General features: G+C 49.7%; 1 protein-coding gene across 1 annotated transcript; it reads left to right on the plus strand.

Moving 5' to 3' along the window:
* The first annotated feature begins 1,317 nt into the window (after positions 1 to 1,317).
* Positions 1,318 to 3,249, plus strand: LOC123620359 (C-C motif chemokine 4). Its single transcript, XM_045525523.1, has 3 exons — positions 1,318 to 1,638; positions 2,182 to 2,296; positions 2,856 to 3,249. Exons 1-3 carry the CDS (start codon positions 1,563 to 1,565, stop codon positions 2,941 to 2,943), a joined length of 279 nt encoding a protein of 92 aa, XP_045381479.1. The 5' UTR covers positions 1,318 to 1,562; the 3' UTR covers positions 2,944 to 3,249.
* Positions 3,250 to 10,160: the final 6,911 nt, after the last annotated feature.

Here is a 10,160-nt window from a genome sequence, read left to right on the forward strand (position 1 = left end):
AGGACAGAAAGAACAGAAGAAGGAAAGAAGTACAGCTTGTGTTGGGGGCAGGGGTAAGGGGGAAGTGCTGAGGTAGGATGACCTTGGACTTTATTTAATGATCCTGAAGTACCCCCAGGATGCTGCTCTGACTTCTATGGCTCCCAGATACTCTGGCTTCCTCTTTGCACTTCTTTTTGCTTTCTCAGAGCACAGCAGGTAGCCATGTGGGATTAGGGGTGAGCAGGTGGGTAGAGATCTCATTGCAATCATACTCATTCCCTGCATTTGCCCTACTTCACAGACTCCCGTATTCTGGGCCTTTGTAAGCTTCACCTTCTATGCAGGTCCCCGGCCAGGGCTTTGCATGAACCAAGGCATCCCCTATGGACTGGATGAGAGACACCCATGTGCTTAGATTGCACAGTTTTTCTGTGATATAGATAAACTCATTGGTAGGTATCCAGTCCCATTTTTATACTAGAGGAACATTCTTTATCAGGATCTTCCAAACTGGATTCTTACTGATTTCTTTCTCCTGTTCTCTTATCAGTCCAATAAAATATCCTGAAATCTTTCTTTCTTTCCATCCCCTCCTTGTTCTGGGACAGACTAACCCAATTCTTTTCTTGAATGAAGTCCTACAATGAATCTGTGTGTGGAATAGCCCCTGGTGCTCCATGTGGTCACACTCTATGTTTGTTCTGGAGACCATGGCATGGAAGTAAAATGGACTTTAGAGTCAGATTAATCTCAGTTCAAATCTCAGAAGTGCCCCTTACCAGCACTGAGCTCATCGGTGAAGTGCTCTCTGATCCTCAGTTGCCCTATCTGTAAAATGGGATTAATCACACCCCTGAACAGGGTTATAGCAGGATTAGATATGTGTAAGGCAGCTTTCCCAGTGCCAGGCACATAAAAAATGGCCAATAAGAAGTTATAAATGATCCTGAATCACCCTGCCGGGTCCCTCTGCACCTCCAGTGCTGGACTCTTTCTGCCCAAGGAAGCATACAGGGCACTCAAATCCCTCAGCCCAGCAGAAGGAGGCACAGGAATGGGACAGGGGAGTCCTGGCTCCCCCTTTCTTCTTGGGGTCAGGCTTGTGGCCCAACCTGGAAAGACTGACGTGAAGCCTCCAGCACCTGGAGGGGCCACCCGCCCGCCAAGAGCAGAATGGCTCTTGTCTCTAAGACACTTCTAGCAGGTGTGAACGCTTCATCTTTTCCTCTGGGGTTTGCAAACCTCTCCCCAGTCTCGGTTATTGCTTTTGGTCGTACCACTTCCCTCTAGCGTGCCGCTCTCCACCTCCCTCATCTTTCCTCTGTGGTGACATCACCCTGGGGAAGAGAAGCTGAGAGCAACTCCTCACTCAGCTAGCTTCAGTTTCCTTAGAGGTGCTGTGACATCATCTCTACCCTGGAAATTCCACTCATCTCCCTGTGCCCCCACATTCGGCCCAGGCCACAGCGTCCCTATAAAGAGAGCTTCCCAACCCAACATCAGCACAGAACACAGCCGGGTTCTGCAGCTCCTGACTTCTGCACTCTCAGCTCTGGGGAAACCTCTCCGCCACCAAGACCATGAAGTTCTGCGTGACTGTCCTCTCTCTCCTCGTGCTAGCGGCTGCCTTCTGCTCCCCAGCGCTCTCGGCACCCAGTAAGTTGACTCTTCCAACTGTTCCTTTAGAGTCAAGATGTAGTCAAAGTCCACTTTTCTAGTGGGGGCTAGTGGGGTCTAGGGATGGGACAGAAGGGAGCTGGGAAGAATTCCAAGTATTTTGCTGTTAAATGTAGAGTCTCATAGATATTCAATGACATTCAAGTTCCTGTCCTGTTTTCTTAAGAACTAGCAACCAGTAGAGGAAAAGGATGGGTTAGAAGCGAGACTGTTGAGTTGGCTCTGCTGCTAATGACTTGTCTAAGTAACCCTTATTCCCCTTCCTCACCTGTAATATAAAGGGAGCGAGATATGTTCTGAGATTCAATCCAGTTCCAATCCTATAGAATTCTTTCTTGCTCTTCTCTGAGGATCCACTATTGAGAATAAGACTCCCACTCAGGGTAGGTGGGAAAGGATACAAGAGATCATATTTGGGGTTCTGGTAGGTTCCTAGAGGTGCTCGATGAATATTTACAACTAGAAGCCAAAATGAGCAGCGCCCATAGAGAGCTTCCACCTCACCCCAGCCTTTCCTTCCAGTGGGCTCAGACCCTCCCACCGCCTGCTGCTTCTCTTACACCCTGCGGAAGCTTCCTCGAAATTTTGTGACGGATTACTTCGAGACCAGCAGCCTCTGCTCCAAGCCAGCCGTGGTGTGAGTATCCACCTGGGCTGCCCTGGGAGGCAAGGAGTAGAGCGGGATGGAAAAGGGGAGCCCGTTTGGGGTGACCAAGCAGTGGGGAGGCAGTTCTCAGGGCTGAAGCCTTCCCAGGGGGCTGTAAGGAAACAGGTCATGAAGTCACTTTTTGAGTGACTAGGGGAAAGTGGCTGGGTGGCAGCCAAAGCAGAAGATGGGGGTTCCTGGAAAGGAAGTTATCCAGAGGCCAGGAACCCAACTAAAGTCAACACGGTCACATGCGATAGGAGCCGATTTCTTAAACCATGCTAGAAAAACATGTGGGAAAGTCATTTCTAGAGTGGGTAGGGAATGAGAGATCTATTTATGTCGATTGCAACACCCAGTAGTTCCTAATCTGGGCAAGCCCTAGGGCCACAGCTAAATCCAGTGGGTGGAAGTTCCAGGGAGTCTGGTTCCAGTGCCACCCCAGCCACCACGCTTAAGCAGAGGAAGATGCCTACCACAGGCTAGGGATAGTCCCACATGCTCTCACAGGTCCCATGGGATTCTAATCTGTTCCCTCCTTCATCTACAGATTCCAGACCAAAAGGGGCAGGCAAGTCTGCGCCAACCCCAGTGAGCCCTGGGTCCAGGAGTACATGGATGACTTGGAGCTGAACTGAGCTGTTCTGGGCTCAGGGGACAGAAGTCTTCAGGGAAGGTCACCCAAGCCTGGATGCTTCTCAGTGAGATGCACCTTCTCCACACTCGCGACTCCTCTCAGTAGTGCCTCTCCCTTCTCTTAATTTAATCTTTATCATGTGCTATGTTATTGTATTGGGTGTTATTTCCATTATTTATGTTTGTTTTGCCAAGGGACACATGTCCCCCATGGGGACGGCCCACCATCACTGTTTCTCTGCTATTGTGGGTAGATGGAACGATGCAGTTGATTCCGTGTGTTTTCATAATAAAACTTTTTAAACAAAGGTAGACCACTGCTTTGTCATTTTAATTTAACTTAGGGTAAAAGAAATTGCCTAGCACTATTAGGAGGGACAAACTACAGTTTCCAAAAACAATAGGAAGGAAAAGTTACTGAGTCCTTCATACATGCTCGGGCTAAACCCCCTCATGATCCTACTTCACACATTCAACAAGGATTTTAACACTCTTGTGGAATAGGGACTGTTGCCTCCAGTTTCACAGATGAGGAAACAGGCACAGAGAGGCGAGGTGACTTGCTGAGGCTTGTGGGTCTGCTCGGGGCACTCCACGGAGGGATGGTCTGAAGGATAACAGTGTGGTGAAGGGCTGGCATTTCCACATCTCATGGCAAGTGGTAAACAAAGGAAGCAGCACGGGACGGGGGAAGCGGAAGTAGTTCAGAGTCAGAAAAGTGACTTCATCATCTCATTAGCAAGAGAACAGTAGGACAGTCACCTTGCCTTACTGGACCTCAATTTTTATACCTGTAAAAGGGGGATAATATTAATCACTTTGAAGGGCTGTTGTGAGGTGATGTGTAAAGCACCCGTCATGGGGCCGGGCACCTGGAAGATTCTCCCCTTCCCTCTCTGAGCTTCAGCCTTTTTACTTGCAACAGGCGCAGCTTCCATAGGGGCTGTGATAAGGACCAGGCTAGTTAGATAATGGATCAGCACTCTAAAGCCCAAAGCAGATGTGAGTTGTCATCACCAGGATAGAAGGATGCAATGTCTGGTTTGGTTCGGAAATGTTGCAGGAGTAACTGAAAGTCACATATACTTAGTAACTCTTCAATCCCCAAAAAGGGACCTACTGGATAAGAAGGACAGGCAGAGACTACCTTGAAGGTTGTTTGGATGTTCTTAGTCCTTAGCAAAAGCAGAATTGGGGCCCTGCACCCCTCAGGGGCCAACAACCAGCAGCCCTTCCTGTACTGCCCGTAGCCAGCCCCATCATCCCAGAGCCCCCGGAGAAACCTCCTTCAGATTCTAGAGGGACTGAGAGGAGGAGGTTGGGGCATTGTTGATCCAAAACAGGTGTGAGGAGAGACTAGCAGCAAAGAGCCTGCCTGGCCTTACCTTCTGCTTTCATCTGCCTAGGTCTGAGCTGCCCAATGTTAGCCAGTGGCTGGAGTGGCTATTTAAATGTCAATTAAATCTAATTAAAATTAAATAACATCTAAAATTCAGTTCCTGAGCCACACTAGCCACATTTAGAGTGCTCCATAGCCACAGGTGCCTTGTGTCCACCCTGTTGGACAGCACTGATTTAGAACTGTCTATCATTGTGGAATGTTCCACTGATGGAGCTGTCCTGGAATGCTCTCGGGGCCTAAAGAAAGAGAAGGGACGGGGTGTTGGGTGGCCTGGAAGGTTAAAGTGTGGATTTGGAGAGAGAGACACAATGCTCTTCTGAGCAAGTGGGGTGGGAGAGAGAATGATGGTCCTCAGGCCCGAGACAAGGTAAGTTCACTGCGGTAGCTGAATAATGGTCCCCCAGATGCCCACATGATAACCCCCAGAACATGTCACCTTATCTGGAAAATGGGACTTTGCCAACGTGTCCCCTAAGGGTCTTGAGATGGAGAGATTACCCTGGTGATGTCGTCAGGCCCTGAGTGGCCTTAGAAGAGTGAGGCAGAGGGAGATTTGAGGACAGAAGAGAAGGCAGCAATGTGGCGACCGAAGCAAAGTGCTGTGCTGCTGGCTTTGAAGGTGGAGGCAGAGGCCATGAGCCAAGCGTTACTCGAATGCAGCTCTGGAAGCTGGCAGAGGCCAGGGAATTGTTCCTTTCCTCCAGCCTCGGAGGGAGGGCAGCCCAGCGAAACCGGCCTCCAGAACTGTAAGAGAATACATGTGTGCTGTTTCAAGACACCGAGTTGGTGGTGACTTGTTACAGGAGCAATAGGAAACTAACACAACCACCAACTGCACAGTCTCTGATAATGACCCCCTACAGCTTAGCGCAGAAGGGAACGGAACATTCTAGAGCGTGAGCCAAACTTCCCTACAGGAGAAACCCGGGGTGAGGTGGACCGGTTCCTGGGAGATGAATTGCAGGGAGGAGAGGAGGTTCTGCTTCGGCAGCGGAGGACGCGGGCTGAGGTGCCAGCCGGGTACGGGACCCACAGGAATTATGCCTCTTCTTGACACTTCTGCGGTGCTCGGAGGGGCCTTGGGCTCCTATCTAGGAGAGAGCCCATCCTCTCACTTGTCAGATGCAGTGCAGAGCGGAGCATGGCCTGTGTGCGTTTGGTTACTGGTGAGAGGGCAAGGTTAGGGCCAGAACCTGGGTCTCCTCCCTCGCCACGGAACCCTCTCCCCAGCCCTCCTGCCCCTCAGCAAATCCAAAGGGAAGGGGTCGGTTCCAGGAAGCAGCTCTCCAGGAAGGCCGCGGGAGGCTTGCACCCGGAGGTACAAATGACGGCATGGAATCCTCGGAGTGGGGCAATGTGGGACTTCACCTGTTGCATAACATGAGACTTTGTTTTTTCTTCTCTCCTCTTTTCACACAACTTCCCTTTTTTATCCTGGGGCCAGACAGCTGGTACCTGCTTACTTGACTTTCCAGCTGAGGTTTCTCTAGGTTTCTGGGTGGGCGCCAGAGCCAGAGTAGATGACAGGCGAGGGGGGCTATGGTTTATGGTGCGACTTCTAGATCCCAGGGCTGTTTTTCTGCTCTCGTGCAGCATCTGCCTCCCCCATTTCACTCTCCAGATGAGAGGGAATCTGTTTCTTCATATACCAGTTCATGCAGAGCTGTCCTTCTCCCCTGATCCCACCTCAATCCAGAACCTTCCATAACACTCCCATTGACGTGGGTATTTTCCTCCTAGGAGGTCAACAGCCAAGCAAGCAGAGCCTGGGATCAAGGAAGCGAGTTGAGCCGAGGGGATGAAAAAACCCACAGTTCTTCCTGGTGGCTGAGGACGCGACCACGTCCCCGGTCCCGGGCTGCAGTCCACACTCACCCTTTTCACAGATCCGAGCACTTGTCTCGCCTGCTCTCCCTTCCAAACTCCTCTCCTCTTGGGTTCCCACCGAGTTTAGCAGACGGGAAAGTGGAAAAAGATGTGGGAATTGGGAGAGAAATTTGTGATTGCATGTTTTTACTTTTTAAATAGTTTCATTTTTAGATACAGTAAGTTCCTCTGTATCCATGGGTTCCACATCTGCAGATTCAACCAACCACAGATGGAAAATACCTGGGGAAAAGAAAACAATAAAAAATAACACAAAAAATAATACAGTGTAACAATTATGTACATAGCATTTACATTGTATTAGGTATTGTAAGTAATCTAGAGATGATTTAAAGTATATGGGAGGATGTGCGTAGGTTATACACAAATACTGCCCATCTGATAGTGGGGACTTGAGCATCTGTGGGTTTTGGTATCCACGGGAGACCCTGAAACTAATCCCCTGAAGATACCGAGGGATGACTGTATATTGGTATAGAAAATATACACATTCAGGAAAAAGAAAGAAAATAAAAAAAATTTTCAGGGAAGACAGGCTTGATCCTAACAGGCTGGTAGGAGGATTTCCGCCTTCTATGGAAACACTCCCAAAAGGGGAATAGCACAGTCACGGGGAAATCATTTCTTTAGGCTGCGTTAGTTCCTTCTAAATCTCAGGACCCGTGCTCCTGGGTTCCTCAAAGAGACATTAATACAATGACTTCTGATTCATCTCCTTAAGGGGTCTTCTCTTCTTTCTGCTAGGGGCTGGAAGGAGAGGGCTAGTTCCTTAATGTGCCAGGCGCTATATTGCATGAGTTTCATGTAAAGTCTCCTTTAATCCTTGCAAAAACTTAGGTAGATATCATTATTCTTATTTTAAAGATGAGAAAACTGAGGCTCTGAGAGGTCAAGAGATCGATCCACAGTGTGGGGACACTGATTTTGTTTTATCCTTTTCATTTGTGATCTCTGCAGACCAATTTGATTTGTGTTCGCTCTTTGTTCTATAACCTTCCTACATCTGTCTAACTTAAAATTGTAAACCTCTCTCCCTTCCATTCTGCCTTTCTGTGTCTTCTCTATTTGGGAGGTTGGAAGACCTTGCCTTCTTCTCCCCCTTTATTTCTTGAAAAGAGTGAATCTCTGCATCTTCCACAGGGGGAATTCATATTCACCTGCAGAATGGGTTTCCTGCTTTGCCGAAGAAACACTTTTATAGGTGTCATTAGTAATTCTGTCAAAGGGGAAAAAATCCTCTCTTGCTAGGAATCAAATAAAAAAGGCTTCTCTGGGGAGTAATGAGAAATGTAACTTTTCTGATGTGATGTGGAAGCACCTAACATTTGCTATGCCACTTACAGAAATGATTATTTAAATCTCAAACTATTGGGGAGATTCTCAGCCCTAATTTTGAGACGATGGGATTGGGAAACAAGTTTCGCGGCATGAAGTCCCCAACCCTCGTGTGAGCTGCCCTGGTGGCCTGTGTCATTGTCTCCTTCGAGCAGGACTCTGCAGACGTGGATCAGGAGCTGGAAGGCAGCTGGGTGGCCTCAGAGAGAGGCACCATGCAGTTGGACAAGAATGAGTTCCAGGGAGAGCTGGAAACACGACAAGGGCAGCTCAGCAAAATCCAGTCCAGCCACAGCTCTCGGCTGGAGAGTATTGACAAGCCGTACCAGCATGAAAAGGAGGTTTTAGGGACTAATGGTCACCACAGGTGACAGGTGCATCAGAGTCCTGCACAACAGTTAAAGGCCCTGCAGAGGAACTATGGCAAGTGGCAGTAGGATGTCCTCCAGTTTCAGAAGAGCCAGACCAACCTGGAGAGTACGTTCTCCTGTGACCTCAGCCAACGCATCAATGGAATGAAAGAAGCAAAAGTGCAATGTGAGGAGCGAATAGGTCACCGAAAAGGGAAATGAAACTGTAGCTTCTGGAGTGAAGAAAAGACCAGAGTTAGCAGCTCCGAGCCCTCAGGGAGCCCTTCAGCCCAGGCCACAGGACGCGGGCCTGCCGCGGGCACAGGTGCCACCGTGCCCAGCCACGGAGAGTCCCAGACACCAGCCCCCAGTTCCGAGGTGGCTTTAGATTTGAAGATAGGAGGTGAGAAAGAGGAAACCAATGCTGCATGTAATGCATAGAACTTCATTTCTGCAAAAACTATATATTTGTATATATGTACATTTGCCTGTAAAAGCATAGGAAAAGGCCTTAGAAAAACACACAGCAAACTGTTAATATTGATGGCCTTCCAGAAGGTCACTCTGCGGAGGCACTAGGAAAACCCGTGCCAAGCTAGGATGTGTAACAATGAACCAAGTGCTAAACTGTGTTCCTGAATGTCTCATGTTTGGCCTTTGCAGCTACCAGAAACACGACTGTGGTTAGAGTGAAGCCCGTTGTGAAATACAGCAGAAGATCACAGCACCTGGCTCCCCAGAGAGCTCGCATTTGTATATACTTCCTGCCCCACTGCCTCCCACCCTCCTTTCTGGTGACACCAAGGGTACAAATTGTTCCCTGTGTGGGCAGCACAGCAAACACCAGCATGAAGACAGGCACACGGTCTTCCTTTTGGTGGCTTTTATCACTGTGGGGATGGCGATGGCCACTCCTTTTGGCAGTGATGGGCGCAGAGAAGGCTACGAACCCAGCGCTGGACCTGGGAACGGTCTGGCGCAGGGGCAGGCAGTGTGCCCGCAGCATCCATCCGACCCCTTTCCTTTCCTTTGAGCCACAGAAGCGATCACCCTGCGTTTCCCCTCCTTCTTATGAGAGTGGGTGGGTCTGATGGAAACTGGCGGGAGAGAGTAGGGTCACTCCTCTAGTTAGGACATGTGCCCTGGATGTGGGACTCCAAGGGGTCATAGCTCCAGGGTGAACACAGGGTATGTGTAGGCGGGGAGACGGCTGTCTGTGGTCAGAGCTTTTATAATATCTTCTTATGAGGTGGAAAGAAGGGGGTTATGACAGTGCTGAGACTCCACAGACTTCGGAACAGGGAGAACATTCTCCCAAGGGCCGGACTGTGCAAGTGGGAGCCTAAGAGAAGAGCAGGGCTGATGAAGCTGAGGGAGGAGAGGCTGGAGTCCTGCCAGCCATGAGGGCTTCTGACCTCCAGCATCCCTGTCGTAGTGACCGCTCCAGGCTCCACAAAGACCATTGTGTATTTCAGGGCACAAACCCCTGGAGTGGCTGGAAATGCCCTAAGGGATTTGTGGGGTTTGTCTTGCAAAGTGCTCAGGAGTTGAATGGTCAGCGGGTGTGGTCATGTCTGCAAATCTCCTCTTGACAAAGTGAGCATAAACCCCTCAAGAGCTGTCCACGGGGATGGACAAGCTCCCAGGGGACTTGGCTACGGCAGACTGAGCCCACGTGTGCACTGCACACAGGAGCCTGGCTCACTCTCAGAGAAAGGGGCTGGAGATCAGAAGGACACCTGGCTGCATTATCTAAGGCCCTCCCCTAGAAGAGGAGCCCTGTCCAAAGACAGCCCTGAGGGTCTCAAGTGAGCCATGACCCTGGATTCCCACAGTCATTATTAACCAAGGGTTTCTCACCCTCCTTCCTCTCCCCCACCAAGGCGGCTTAACTCTTCCTGGAAAATAGGTGATCTCGGGAGGAAGAAGGGAAGGAAAGGGAACCCCAGTTTTTTGCATCCGTCCTGTGCCAGGAAGGAGTCAGCTGGAGTTGAGATTAAAAGGGAAAGATAACCAGGTCAGGGAAACAGACCCTGTGCTTTGTATAGATTTCTACTCCGTTCTGTGGGAGCAAAGAGAGGAATCCCGGGCTTTGCCTGGGGGAGCTGGGAAAGTTGTCAGAGAGTGGAGAACATTTAAGGAAGAGATTAAAGGGAGCATAGAGTTGGCCAGATGTGCAAGGGCAGTTCATTCATGGGAGAAATGTGAGCCCCCTCTGGAGATGGGCAGCAATTGTCACAGGTAG

The sequence above is a fragment of the Lemur catta genome, chromosome 15 (genome assembly GCF_020740605.2).
Source record: "Lemur catta isolate mLemCat1 chromosome 15, mLemCat1.pri, whole genome shotgun sequence".
In the NCBI taxonomy this organism is placed as follows: Eukaryota; Metazoa; Chordata; class Mammalia; order Primates; family Lemuridae; genus Lemur; species Lemur catta.

What these genes read in the sequence shown, in the direction of transcription:
- LOC123620359 (XM_045525523.1), top strand. Translation starts at nt 1,563, where the DNA reads ATGAAGTTCTGCGTGACTGTCCTCTCTCTCCTCGTGCTAGCGGCTGCC. An exon ending in CCCAGCGCTCTCGGCACCCA is followed by an intron (nt 1,639 to 2,181) that starts GTAAGTTGACTC and finishes CTTTCCTTCCAG; the next exon opens with TGGGCTCAGACCCTCCCACC. An exon ending in TGCTCCAAGCCAGCCGTGGT is followed by an intron (nt 2,297 to 2,855) that starts GTGAGTATCCAC and finishes CTTCATCTACAG; the next exon opens with ATTCCAGACCAAAAGGGGCA.